This window comes from Prionailurus viverrinus, chromosome F1, assembly GCF_022837055.1.
Source record: "Prionailurus viverrinus isolate Anna chromosome F1, UM_Priviv_1.0, whole genome shotgun sequence".
Taxonomy (NCBI): domain Eukaryota; kingdom Metazoa; phylum Chordata; class Mammalia; order Carnivora; family Felidae; genus Prionailurus; species Prionailurus viverrinus.
Window position 1 is genome coordinate 54,868,781 of NC_062577.1, and position 14,796 is coordinate 54,883,576.

A 14,796-nucleotide genomic window follows, 5' to 3' on the forward strand; every position below is an offset into this window, starting at 1 on the left:
GAAAGAAAAATATCTTGACACAAAAATGCCAACTAATACATGCAGAAAGAACAGCAGAATTGGAAGGTCACCTTTGGCACCTTCTTAATCATAATCAGGTTGGGAAGGAAGCATCAATGGATGATGAAACCAGTAAGTGAAGGTTTGAGTAGGATGTTTACATGGTCCCAAAGCATTCAAAATGCCTTTTAAATGCAAAGGGAAAGCTTTCCAGTGCGAAAAGCTGGCTGACACCATCTTAAGTAACTGAGATTAGATCACCGGTAATGGGAAAAATCAACTTCATGCACCAATTAATGGGTTGAAATGCAGAATACTGAATCACTTCTGTGCTACTCTTGCCAAAGATGTGTAGCTGAATCTAGCCACAAGGAAACATCAAACAATCTGATCAGGGGACATTCTTCAAGTAATTGGTCTTCAGCCTCCACAGAGGTCAAAGCTATGAAAGTCAAGGAAAGACTAAGACTATATTCCAGATTGAAAGAAACCGCAGAGACATGACAACTAGGTGCAAAGCATGATTCTGGATTTTGATTCCTGCACTATGGAGAGTACTGCTGGAACAATTAGTGTTGGAATATGAATGAACAGGGTCTGTGCATTAAATGGAAGAATGAAATCAATGTGTACTTCCTGATTTTGATGTTCCTGTCAGGTCACAAAGTTTTTCCTCACTTGAGAGAGCACTACACTGGCATATTCTGGATGCTGACAGCATCATTATCTGCAGTGTGCTCTCCAGTGGTACAAGGGGAAAAGTATTTTGTTCTATTCTTGTACCTTGAAGTTTGAAGTTATCTTAACATTAAAACTTCACATGTGAACGCATATAAAATAGGGAAATAACAATAATGCAATCTGTTTTCTAAATGTTTCATCTAATTTTACTGATTTAAAGGTAAGATGTATTTTAATTAAGCAATGTGAAGAATTAAAAACAAAAAGGGAGAGAAGCAAATATATATTCTATAACTGGTCTACTGTTCAAAATGACAATAATTTTTTTTAAGATTCTCTTCCAGAATTAAGTCAGAATGTGATTCTGAGTTCTACAATTCACTAAGGAAACAGGTCTATCACCTTCAAGGTGATTTTCTAAGTAACATTAGTAAAAACTACAGCTAGAAAATACATAAATTGTGTTAAGAATTTTACCTACAGTCTCATCTAATTCTGGCAACCAACCCTATGTGGAAGCTACTATTCCTCTTAATCAAGGAAACTGTAGGAGAAGCCAAACAAAGAACTTGCCAATGTTCCACAACTAGTAAGTGGCAGCCAGGATTGGACCTAAGTCTCCAGGAAGCAAATGTTTTGCTCTTAACCATGAGACCACACACTGTCTAGTGCTTTCCAGCCCAAAAAGCAAAACCCATTTCTTCCGGAGTTCATGGATTAGGGTGAGGTTAGCCCATAATTACTGGAACCAATAGGTTCAAACACCAGCATTTTTAAAGTACTTAAAATGGCTATTGTGGGTTTTGTTCCCAAAGACTCAGAATGCCACCAAAGCTGAAAATGTGGTGAATAATTCTGTCAACCGTATGTGGTCAACTGCATCTAAAGATCGGCACTTCTCCCACATTAGTAAAGTATCTGTGAGTCTAGACTGTGTAAACACATTACCAAATAGGAGATTAATAAACTTCTTAAATTCTTTTGTGTAATTTTCCCAAGTAATAAAAAAGCAGAAATTCCAAGCTATCTATCTACAATAACCTCAGCCACAAAGAAAAAGCAATTCCAAATAGAACTTAAGATGTAGTACGTGTATGGAAACCAATATGACACTAAATTTCACATATTGAGAAAAAAAATCCCTATCTAAAATAAGTGCCTATGAATAAGAAAAGTATTTACAACTGAATTCAAATAACATACTTCCTGTGATAACATTTAACATGACTTCACAATATATCACATACTATGTAAAATGCAAAAAATAATTCTGTAAATAAAACTCTAGGCAGTTAAAAAAAAAAAAAAAAAGATGTATTAGGAAGGTGACAGATCCGATGTTTATTCTGGCCTTGACTACATCCATAAGGATGTGTGTGGTAAAGCAACCCGATCAGTCCGCAGTATACTTGAGTGTACTCAATTACCGTGCCACCATTAATTAAAAACAAGTGCAACCTCAGTTTTAATACAACCTCAGCGACTACGATCGTCTGCCTGGTTCCCTTTGAATCCAATAAAACATAAAGTAGTGAAGTGCACTGAAGATCTTTTCTGAGACGAGGGAGGAAGGGAGACGGGAAGGGGGATATGCTACAAGAGAGGCGAAGATAATGGGATTTTAACTTTCCAAATGATGTTTCTATAAGCAGTTCTAGGTCTCTGGGGAAAGCCACTTCAAAAAGGGAGAGGGGAGCTGGCTGAGAGTCATCCCTCTTAGAGAAAAGGACCGAGGCTGAGCGACGTGTCGCCCTGCCCGGGCTCACACCACGCCTCCCTCCACGCCCGAGTAAACCGTCTCCGGGAGCAGATCCACACGCCAAGGACGGAAGATGAGGGCCGCGCTGCTTACTTCGTGTACAGTTTCGGGAAGACGGCAGGCCTAATCCCACACCGCGACCGCCACTGCGCAACGCCGGGCGCGGCGACCTTCCCTGCCCCGCACCCTCCCCGGCTGATGCAACCCACTTAGGTCGGCGGCCTCGGTCCCTTACCCAGCGGAGGGTCTCCTGCATTTACGGTCAGACAGAGCGTCGCCATCCCCGCCGGTCTGCGGCTCTACCTGTCAGTGCGCCTGCCTGGCCGTCAGAACCACCCCGAACCCGCCGAAAGCGAGAAGCTGCAACGTGTGCACGCGCCTGACGTTGCCGCAGCCTTCGCCCCTCCCCTGCGTCGTGGCTGCCGCCGTCTCCGCGCACACCGTGATGCGTCATCGCCGTGCGCCGTCTCCGCCCCGCCGCGGGCCCCGTGGTCTTCGACCCCGCCCCTCTGCTTTGGAGGGAAGGAGGGCCTAGAGGCGTTTCGCGCGGCCAACGGAGGGGGCTGAGGCGAACGAGACTTTACGACCCTTCGTAAAGCGAGGAGAGCAGGTGTGAGAGCGTTTCCGAGGTGTGAGGGCTTGCACGTGAGCCACAAAACGGAACACGCCAGGGGAGCGGTGTGTTGTTGATGGGCACTGTGTGTTTAGAAACACAGAGAAGTCGTGGAAGCACCCTGCACATCAAACCATGTTACACTGGGGATGGGGGGAGCTTTTCTGGTTTTCCGCATTTTTCAAAAGAAGAATGCATTTCCAAGAGTTATTTTCATATTTGAAAATAATGCTTAAAAAGAAAGGATTTATTTGTAAAAGGCGTTACTAAAAGCCAGTGCCCGCGTTTGTCTTGGCTTTGTTTGCCTGGACGCAGATTTCTCCTCTACACCCCGTGGGAAGGGGTGGGGGTAGAGGTAGGGGCATTGTGTGTGCGTGTGTGTACTCCAAGGGCTGGTATTCGAGCCAAGGGGTCAAGAATTGATTCCAAAAAAATATCTCAACCTCATCACCCCACCAGTACCACCACCAATACATGCCCCACGTGGCCTCAAGTGGGGGTGGCATTAAGTGGGGCCAGTTGGTGCTATTCAACGGGAGCCTGGGGTGGTCAAAGGTGCAGAAGGGCTTCACTCACCTGATGCCTGAGGTGGGAAGTCTGGAAGCCTAGGCTCAGCTGGATCCCACCCCTCTCCATAGGTCCTCTCCATGTGAAGCCTCCAGCAGGGGAGTAAGACTTCTTACAGGGTATCTCAGTATCAGGAAAGTGAAGGTTCCAAAAGACCAAGATGAAAACTGCTAGGGTCCTCCTGATCTAGCTTCGGAAATCACATAGCGTCACTTTTGGGCCACTTGATTGGTGACCAGTGAATCACAGGGCCCACCTGGATACAAAAGAAGGGACTACACCAAAGCATCAATACGAGGAGGTATGGTTCACTGGGGTCTGTAGTAGATTTCTTGTGTCTCCCAAGAAAAGTCCAAGTCCTGGCCCTCAGTCCCTCTAAATGTGACTATTTGGAAACAGACTCTTTGCCTATGTAATGAAGTTAAGGATATTAAGATGACATCATCTTAGAAGGAGAGGGAAATTTGACACACTTTAATGAAGTCACAGAGACACAAAAGGAAGGGCTCCAATGGGTCAGGTTGAAAGTCAGGATGTCTGCATCACCAATTTCAAAATCTTCTTACTGAATCAGAGAAACCCACTGATGCATAATGAACTGAACATCACCACCAATAGGCTCTATGGAAAAATGATGCATCAGTTTCTTCAGGACTTGAATAACGTTAACAAACTGTACCTAGCCAGTGTGGGTTCTGCTGATTAGGTAAATGCTGCTGAAGAACGTAAAGAAGGTTCATTCCTCAGTGAAAAGCCAAACAAATGAAGAACATCAAGGACTGCTTCCCAGTGGCTCTCTTAGCAAATCTGTTGTGCTAATCTTAGCAATATGGGTCTGGTGGACACAGTCTATTTCAAAGAGCAGTGGGACCAGGAATTTGACAAAGAGCATACTGAAGAGGGAGAATTTGGACTGAACAAGAATATGAGCAGATCTGAGCAAGGTCTTTAATTCTGCCTTCCTTAAGGATGTGCAAGCCAAGATTCTGAAATGCCATAAAAAGGCAAGCATGGCTTTGCTGATCTAAGCACGATTGATCATGCGGATCTAAGGAGGATTTTGCTGCTGCCAAATGAAGTAAATGGTCTGCAGAAGCTTGAAGATAAACTCACTCCTGAAAAATTGATAGCCTGGGCAACTTACAGAATGCAAGCAAGAGTGATGTAGATTTGTACTTATATCAGTTCAAAGCGGAAGAGAGCTCTGGTATCAAGGCCATGCTGGGAGCCATGGGAATAGTGGATGCGTTCAGTCAACAGAGCATGACCAGGAGCCAGGGTGTTGAGGTGTCTAAAGTCCTACACAAGTCCCTTGGGGAGGTGGCTGAGCAAGGCACAGAATCTGCAGCTGCCACTGGCATGGAAACTTCCGACGTCATTGCCCTTTTATGAAAATTTCCATTGCAATCACCCTTTTCTGTTCTTTGAGCACATTAAAACCAACAGCATCTTTTTCTTTGGCAGAGCCTCCCCTCCCTAGATGCTGTCAGCCGGTCACTACTTCTGGTAAAAGCTCACAGAGTTGTTCTGGGAAATTGACTGCTAGAAATAACAGGTTCTATTTGTTTTCCTTTCTAGTATCAGTCACAACCAAGAATTTAATAGTTGGAATATCATGTCTGCCTATTTTTCTCACTCCACAAATGTGTAAACCTACATTTTTCCCACTAAAGTTCCCTTTGGACATTAAAATAACATTCCCTTTGGACAAAATGTTCAGCTTCAAGATTAGACAAAGGGATATTTCAATACTGCATCTTCTAAAGTTGAAATATTGTTTCTGAACTGTTTACATGAATCAAACCAAATTATACCTGCTCTTCAAACTTATTAACCCAGACTCCTCCATTGCTTTGAATTTAGCTAATATCTGGGACCCTTACATGTCTATTTTATTTTATTTTATCAAATACATTATCAGTAAACCAATGACTAAAAAAAACAAAAATAGTAGTACATCTTTTATCTGTTTGCACCACTTTCCTTTTGCCTGAAATTATTTTCCCCCAGATTTTCATGACTGACTTCTTATTCAAATTTCAGATCTGAATGTACCTTCACACATCCCTTTTGATGTCTTTAGCTTTTAATTTTTGCTAATATTGCATTTCTTATCTATAGCCTTTCAGACATAATATTTACAGATTAAGGTCTTTTTAACTTGCAAACACAAAAGTGAGAAGTGGAATTGTTACCTGTTTAGCCTTGTAAAGATGGTTCCATAACATGTTTAACCTCATATTCTCCATGGATGGTCCCTCTCGGCTAGTAAATCAGACAAAATGTTCTATTTGAAGTCAGTGTAGTCTTAGATCGTCTTTTGTTACTTCTTCTGTTTTATATTTATCCTTTTAAAATCGCTTAGCAGAGAGCTCCTTATGCTGCCACTTCAAGCTTCTATGTTTTGGCCCTTTTATTATATATCTGCTTTTTTTATGATTATAGACTCATAATTTCATTCAAACAAAACAATGGAAGAGGCTTTCATTTTTCCTGGTCACAATATCATAAATGGCCAAGGGACAATATGTAGCTTTTTCTAAATGTGTGGAAATACTTAAATGAGATAATGGTTAGAGGGGGTAGGAAAAAGAGAATTATAAAGTGCTATGTAATGCCATTAAGATAAGGAAACTTGTATTGTCATGCTCAGCTTTTATTTTATGACTATTAAGAACTCCAAGGTGAAAGTCACATTCCCCCCTAGTTATGGGCCCCTCCACTTCATCAACCAATACCTCACGTAACTTTCAGGGAGCTGTTTCAGATTTGGTCACAGCTTCCATCTACGTAGTATGCAGTGTGTTCACAGAGTGCTAATACTGTGATAGATTGCACTGATACTTTGAAGCTGCCCTCTTCTAAATATACTCCTCTTGGTCAAAGTGATTTTTAGGATTTTTTTGATATTATTAAGTTTCACAAAGGGCCCAATAGACTTTCCTGCACATCACCGATGTACACTCACTAAATATTATGCAGTGATTGAATCGTATATGAGATATAGAGAAAAGATCAGTGTTTATTTGCTGAGGAATTCTTGGGTCTCTCTTAAAAATTCTTTTCATATTAAGTGTCTTTTTCCATATGACGTACTAGGGATACAGAGAATCTTGAAATCACTTCCTCAACAGATGAATAACCAAATAACCTGTTTTTGAACACCTTCAGTGATGAGGAACTTAATACTGCTCAAGACAGCCCCTCTGTTTCTAAACACCTGTTACTATTAGAGGCATCTAAATCTGCTTTTCTGTACATCTGCCCACTACCCTCAGAGGCTGTTCAGAACAGGTCTGGGATCCTCTACATGGCAACTTTTCATACACTGGAAGTTGTCATGATGCCTCCCATGTCTTTGTTCTCTAGGCCAGATGTCTCCAGACCTTTCAACAATCCTTCAAATGATAGTTTTAATCTATCCCACCTTCCCTCTTACAAACATGCTTCTGTTACTCAATGTGTCTTTTAAAATGTGATACTCAGAACTGAACAAAAGGTTCTGGGTGTGGTGTGATCAGGGCAGAGTGCAGGCAGAAGCACTGTCTTTTGTTTTGCCCATCACCATGCTAATAACGTACGCCACGTTAGCTCTTTACAGCCACAAGAAACTGTTGACTCATATTAATATTGTAAACAACTCCAGGACAGAGAGCCCAGAAATAAACCCATACTTAAAAGGTCAATTAACTATGAGAAAGGAGGCAAGAATATACAATTCTTGAATATACAAGAATATACAAGTGTTTTAAATAAATGGTGTTGGGAATACTGGACAGCTACATGTAAAAGAATGACCACTTTCTCACACCATACACGAAAATAAGCTCAAAATGTATTAAAGACCTAAATGTGAGACCTGAAACCATAAAAACCCTAGAAGAGAACATAGGCAGTAATTTCTCTAACATCGGCCCTAGCAATATTTTTCTAGATATGTCTCCTAAGGCAAAGGAAACAAAAGCAAAAATAAACTGTTGGGACTACATCGAAATAAAAAGTTTCTGCACAGCAAAACTGCACAGCAAAAGAAACGATCAACAAAACAAAAGGCAACCTACAGAATGGAAGAAGATATTTGCAAATGATATATCTGATAAGGGGTTAATATCCAAAATATATAAAGAACTTACACAAGTCAAAACCAAAAAAACCCACAAATAATCCAATTAAAAATGGACAGAAGACATGAATATACATTTCTCCAAAGAAAACATGCAGATGGCCAACACACACATGAAAAGATGTTCAACATCACTAATCATCACAGAAATGCAAATTAAAATCACAATGAGATACCACCCGTCAGAATGGCTAGTTGCAAAAAAAAAAAAAAAAAAAAAAAACAAAACAAGAAACAACAAGTGTTGGCAAGGATGTGGGGAAAAGGAAACCCTTGTGCACTGTTGTTGGGAATGTAAATTGGTACAAGCATTGTGGAAAAAAATATGGAGTTTCTTCAAATACTAAAAAGAAATATACCATATGACCCACTAATTCTACTACTGGGTATCTGCCACCAAAAAACAAAAAATACCAATTTAGGGGCGCCTGGGTGGCGCAGTCGGTTGGGCGTCCGACTTCGGCCAGGTCACGATCTCGCGGTCCGTGAGTTTGAGCCCCGCGTCGGGCTCTGGGCTGATGGCTCAGAGCCTGGAGCCTGTTTCCGATTCTGTGTCTCCCTCTCTCTCTGCCCCTCGCCCGTTCATGCTCTGTATCTCTCTGTCCCAAAAATGAATAAACGTTGTAAAAAAAAAAAATTTTATAAAAAAAAAAATACCAATTTAAAAATATATATGCACCCCTATGTTTACTGCAGCAGTATTCACAATAGCCAAGATATGGAGACAACCCAAGTGTCCATCCATAGATGAGTGGATAAAGATATGGTATACACACACACACACACACACACACACACACACACACACACACACACGAATATTACTCAGCCATGAAAAAGAATGAAATCTTACCATTAGTAACAACATGGATGGACCCAGAGGGTATTATGCTAAGTGAGATAAGTCAGACAAAGAAAGACAAATACATTTGATTTCACTCATATGTGGAATCTAAAAAACAAAATAAATGAACAAATGAGAAACCAGACTCTTAAATACAGGGAACAAACTGGTAGTTGCCAGAAGGGAGGTGGGGGAGGAGACAGATGAAATAGGTGAAGGGGATTAAGAGGTACAAACTTCCATTTGTAAAATAAATAAGTCATGGAGACAAGAAAAGTACAGCATAGGGATTTTAGTTAAAAAAAAGATTGTAAACAACTAAAATCCCTCGAGTTCCCCATTCTCTGCTTAACTAATGTAAGACGTTGCATGCATTAACTTAGCCTAGTCTTGATCCATAGAAGATTTGATAGAGCTAACATTTTCATTTTAAATATCATTGCTAACTTTGAACTTTTGAGATTGTTTTAGTTCCATCTATGTCATTCAGCACATTAACTACTGTCAAAGTAATACAGACGGTTCTGAAAAGACTTAGGTACAAACATTCCAAGTGCCCAATGACTGGATGAGTCCAGAAATGCCTTAACAATTCAGAAGAGAGTGGGAATGTTTACGGAGTAGGAAAGAGATTAGTGCTAAGAAGTAATGATAACTATTCTATTTGTTTATAGAGTTCTGCAATCGTATTATTCTTCCCAGTCGAAACCGTATCATTCTTGATTTTGAGAAGCATGGAATCATCAAGAAAATGGATGTCATCAATAGAAATGACAAGAAGAGTGTACAACTGTGGTACACAAATAGAAACCTGCTTTCGGGAAAGTAGGACTACAGCGGTAAGAGTCTCAGGTCTTAGGACCATTATCTTGTTGGATGATTTTATTAGTTCCAATCGTTTTCTTAGACATTTTGAATTTTCTAGGTACTTTTTTTCTTTCTAGCCAATATTTCTACCTCCTATTTCTTTCATTGTCAAAGGGGCAAGGTTTATGTTGAGCAAAACCATATTTCTCTTACTCCTGACTTTGTGGGAATGTAGCTGTTTTCACTATCAAGAATAGTGTTTCCTTCTGGTATCTTACAGATACTCACTATCCAATTAAGGAAAATTGCTTCTGTTCTTAGGTTAGCAGTATTTTTTCTTAAAAAAAAAATTAAAATGGGCATTTTCAGCATCTACTGAGATTCAAACAACACATTAAACCCTTCTTACAATGTAAATTAACAGGAAATACAGAGGTGAAAGAAAAAAACTCTGCCCTTCATAAAGGGACCTAGTCTTATACGTGAAAGAGACAAATAAAATTTGCTATACAATGGGATACATGCAGCAACAGAAATACATTCATCTTTTTTTTTAAAACATTTATTTATTTTCAAGAGATGCAGAGTGCAAGTGGGGGGAAGGGCAGAGAGAGAGAGGGAGACACAGAATCTGAAGTAGGCTCCAGGCTCTGAGCTGTCAGCACAGAGCCCGACATGGGGCTCAAACTCACGAACCGTGAAATCATGACCTGAGCCGACATTGGCCACTTAACCGACCGAGCCACCCAGGTGCCCCAGAAATACCTTCATCTTAAAAACATTTTGGAGGGGGCACCTGGGTGGCTCAGTCAGTTAAGAGGGCACTTTTGGTTTCCGCTCAGGTCATGATTTCACAGTTTGTGAGTTCCAGCCCTGCGTCAGGCTTTGTGCTGACAGTGCGGAGCCTACTTGGGATTCTCTCTCTCTCTGTGTCTCTGTCCACCCCTCCCTGGCTCATGCTCACTCTCTCACAAAATAAATAAATAAACTAAAAAAATAAAAATAAAAAAACATTTTGGAAATAAGAGTAATAACAATAAATGCATGAGTAAAAGCTTACACAAGGTACAAAGTAGCTCAGAAGATGGAAAATGATTATTCACGGTGAGTAGGGGAGGGAAGAGAGAATAGTAAAGGAAAGCTTCCAGTAAGAGATGGCATATCTAAGGGATGGAAAAAAAGAGGTCAAAGAAAGAACATGAGCTAAAGCCTGGAGTTGTGAAGCTGTGTGTATTTGGAAAACCGGCCAGTTCGTTACTGCCAGAATGTAAAATGTTTTGCAATGAGAGATTAAAAAGCTGGAATGTCAGCAGATACTAAATTATAAAGAGTTCTGAGGAACTAGAGTTCATCCTGTGATAGGAAGTAAGTAAAGAGTTTTAAGCAGCAGCAAGAGATATGATTAGGATTGCATTTTACAAGGACCGTTTCGACAACAGTATGGCAGGTGGATTGTTGTGTACAGAAACGGTGGCAGAGAGACCAGTTAAAATGTCATTACAGCAATGTATCAGAGAGGAGGTAAAAGATGAAGGCCTAAACTAAGGCAATAAAAATCAGAATTGAGAACAGAGAGGAAGTTCCAGACATATTTGAGAGGTCGACTCAGTGGTGATTGAGGAGATGCTGAGGAAGGGGGTGGTGGGAGGGAAGAAGGTGTGCCTGGGTTTATAGCCGGGCTTCAGGTCGGATGATTGGGTGGATGGTTGTCATCGTCTAAGAAGCAAGACAGGAGGGAAAACAGGTTGGCCAAGTATTTGGCCCCAAACTGATTTTTTGAGATGCTTCCATCTAGACAAAGGCTGGCTCAGGCGGTGGAACACACGACTCTTGATCTTTGGGTCGTGAGTTCAGGCCCCATGGTGGGCATGGAGACGACTTAAAAAAAAAAAAAAAAGGTATCTAGATGAAAATATCCCATAGCAACTGCGTAATATAATTCTGAGGCTTAGTTCAAACATCTTGCTGGAGTTGAGTGGTTGTCGAAATTGTGGCGATAAACCAGGAAGAGGATACGGAGCTGTCCTATGTAATATGATGGGCACTAGCCACGCAGGGCTATTTAATTTTTTTCTAACAGTTTCATTAAAATATAATTCATACACCGTACAATTTACCGATTTAAAGTGTGCAACTCAATGGCCTTTAGTGTATTCAGAGTTGTCCAATCATTAACACGATTTTAAACCATCACTCCAGAAAGAAACCCTGTATCTTTTAATAGTCATTTTCATTTCTCCTAAATACTTTAAACAAAAAAAAAAATTTAAGACTGTACATGACCTGGCTCCTGCCTCCCCAACCTCATTTTATAACGTTCTTGTCTCCTTGTTCACTTTATTTCAGCCTATCCTGGCTCCCTTCCGGCTTTGTTTTCCTTTCTTTCCTCAGAAACACTGTGCTCGTTATTCCTACTGGAAATCTCAGCTTGGACATCACCTCCACAGAGAAGATATCCACTTTATGTAAAAGAGATCATCTTCCAGCCCCCCATCCTGCCCCAGTTGCTTTCTAGCTAATCTTTCTACTTGATTTCCTCTGCAGCATTTACCACAATCAAAATAATTTCACTTACTTGTTCATTATCTGATTTGCTTCACAAGAACATGAGCTCAACAAAGGAAAAGATTAGAGGTCAGTGTTATGTCCACTGTTGTATGTACCTAGAGCAGTGACTCACATATGTACTCAAAACATACTTGTTGGGCCACCTGGGTGGCTCAGTTGGTTAAGTGTCTGACTTTGGCTCAGGTCATGATCTCATAGTTCGGGAGTTTGAGCCCCACACCGGGCTGTGCACTGACGGTGCAGGGCCTGCCTGTGATTCTCTCACTCTCCCTCTCTGCCCTTTCCCACTTGAACATGCTCTTTCCCTCTCTCTCAAAAGTAAATAAACTTTATGTTTTAAACTTTATGTTTATTTACTTTTGAGAGAGAGAGAAAGAGACACAGAGCATGAGCAGGGGAGGGGCAGAGAGAGAGGGAGACACAGAATCCGAAGGAGGCTCCAGGCTCTGAGCTGTTAGCACAGAGCCTGATGCCGTCTCAAACTCATGAACCATGAGATCATGACCTGAGTCAAAGTTAGACATTTAACTGACTGAGCTACCCAGGTGTCCCAAGGTCCCAAAATAAATAAACTTTAAACACCCCCCCCACACACACACACTTGTTGAATGAATGAATGGAAGCCAAGGTGAGAGAAAGCATGGTATTTGGGGAGACCTCTAAATGGTTGAGCACAGCTGGATATAAGCTAGTGATCAGAGTTGATGCTGGAGAAGGAAGGCATCGGAGTTTATATGCTATGATAAGAAACTAGTATTTTGGGGCGCCTGGGTGGCTTGGTTGGTTGAGTGTCTGACTTCGGCTCAGGTCATGATCTCACAGTCCGTGAGTTCGAGCCCCGCGTTGGGCTCTGTGCTGACAGCTCAGAGCCTGGAGCCTATTTCAGATTCTGTGTCTCCCTCTCTCTCTGCCCCTCCCCTGTTCATGCTCTGTCTCTCTCTGTCTCAAAAATAAATAAACATTAAAAAAAAATTAAAAAAAAAAAAGAAAGAAACTAGTATTTTATCTTGAAGGCAATAAGAAGCTCTAAAAGATTTTAAGTAAGGGAGTGGCACTACTAGATTTGACTTTGTAAAAAATCACCCTAGAGAATATGATAAGTGGAGTGAAGAAGAACTACAGCACAGGCAGGCAGATTCGTCAGGAAGATATCACAGTGATCCATGGAAGAAATAAAGGTGTATGAGGGTATAAATTAATGTATAAGCAATGGGATTGAAGAGAGAATGTAGACTTTCAAATATGTCTCTTGGATAACTCATTTTTAAAATTTTAATTTAATTTTTTATTTTTTAAAATTTACATCCAAGTTAGTTAGCATATAGTGAAGCAATGATTTCAGGAGTATTGGATAACTCATTTTTAAATAGGAGCCTGTAGGGGTGCCTGGTGGCTCAGTTGGTTAAGCATCTGACTTCAGCTCAGGTCATGATCTCATGACTCATGAGTTTGAGCCCCACGTCAGGCTCTGTGCTGACAGCTCAGAGCCTGGAGCCTGCTTCAGATTCTGTGTCTCCCTCTCTCTCTGCCCCTCCCCTGCTCATGCTCTGTCTCTGTCTCTCTCAAAACTAAATAAACATTAAAAAAAATTTAAATAGGAGCCTGTAGAAAATGGCTTCAGAAGTTATCCTCACATTGCACTTGGGCTTTTTTTTTAAAATTAGGTTTAACTGAGAATAAACTGAGGGTTGATGGGGGGTGGGAGGGAGGGGAAAGTGGGCGATGGGCATTGAGGAGGGCACCTGTTGGGATGAGCACTGGGTGTTGTATGGAAACCAATTTGACAATAAATTTCATATTAAGAAAATTAGGTTTAGTCTCCTCTTTATAGATAGAGAACTCTACTCTTAGAGGGAAGTAAACGGATTTAGGAAGCGATTTCCAAATTTGGCCAATTACTAGAATCACCTTGAGGACTGGTAAAATAATTTAAGGAGGGATGGGAAAGAATGAAGAGCTTTGTAGACATAGTAATTCACAGATACCTGTGAGACACCAAAACAGGCTTTTGGGCATGGCAATTTAAAATTTGAGAGGATTGTTGTTGTTTTAAAGTAAGCTCTACACCCAAAGTGGGGCTTGCACTCACAACTCCCAGATCAAGAATCATATGCTCTACTGACTGAGCCAGTCAGGTGCCCCTGAGAATTCTAAACTAGACAAAGATTTTGGAATTAAGGGTAAGCAGGTGAAGCCATATGTGTGGATTAGATCATCTAGTGAAAAGGTAGAACCCAGAGCAGAATCTTGGTGAACCCACTGACATTGAAATGAAGAGAGACAAAGAGAAACCAAGAAAGGAGACTAGGTGGGAATGGCTGGAGAGGGAAGAAGAAAATCACTGAGAAGAGAGTTATAAGAGACTGGAGTGGTCAAAGGTGTCAATGTCAAGACGCCACACTTCAGGCTACGTTACAGATGCTGTGAAGTTATTATCTAAACTTCAATGATTATCAAAGTCCACAGAAGAGCCTTCTAAAAATATATAGAATCAAAACTGCTGGGATGAAGCCTATGAACGTATTTTTGAAAAGCTTCCTAGGTGATGTAGTTGGGTTTGAGAACCATTAATTTAAACCACTTTTCTCTAATCCAACAACAGAGAAATGTATTTAAAAGCACTGCAAAGAGACCTAAAAAAGAAAAATCTGGGCAGAATGTCAGAATGATTTTGATAGCTTATGTTATAATCTCCCCTTGGAAAAAACTAAGGTAATTACCTAAATGTCCATAGTCATTACAATGATGCCATAAGAATAATGTGCACAGTAGAGAATATGTAATTTTCAAATACTACTCAAAATTTTTAAAAGATGGTAAAGAACATAAAGAAC

At 40.8% G+C, this 14,796-nt stretch overlaps 1 protein-coding gene across 1 annotated transcript in view; it reads right to left on the reverse strand.

The window, feature by feature from the left end:
• Nucleotides 1–2,850, reverse strand: part of EPRS1 (glutamyl-prolyl-tRNA synthetase 1) — a 71,611-nt gene extending 68,761 nt beyond the window's left edge. Inside the window, exon 1 of the mRNA XM_047840572.1 lies at nt 2,676–2,850. Within this exon, the coding sequence (XP_047696528.1) occupies nt 2,676–2,721 (46 nt within the window). The 5' untranslated portion in view covers nt 2,722–2,850. The remainder of the gene's footprint in view (nt 1–2,675) is intronic.
• Between the last annotated feature and the right edge of the window lie 11,946 nt (nt 2,851–14,796).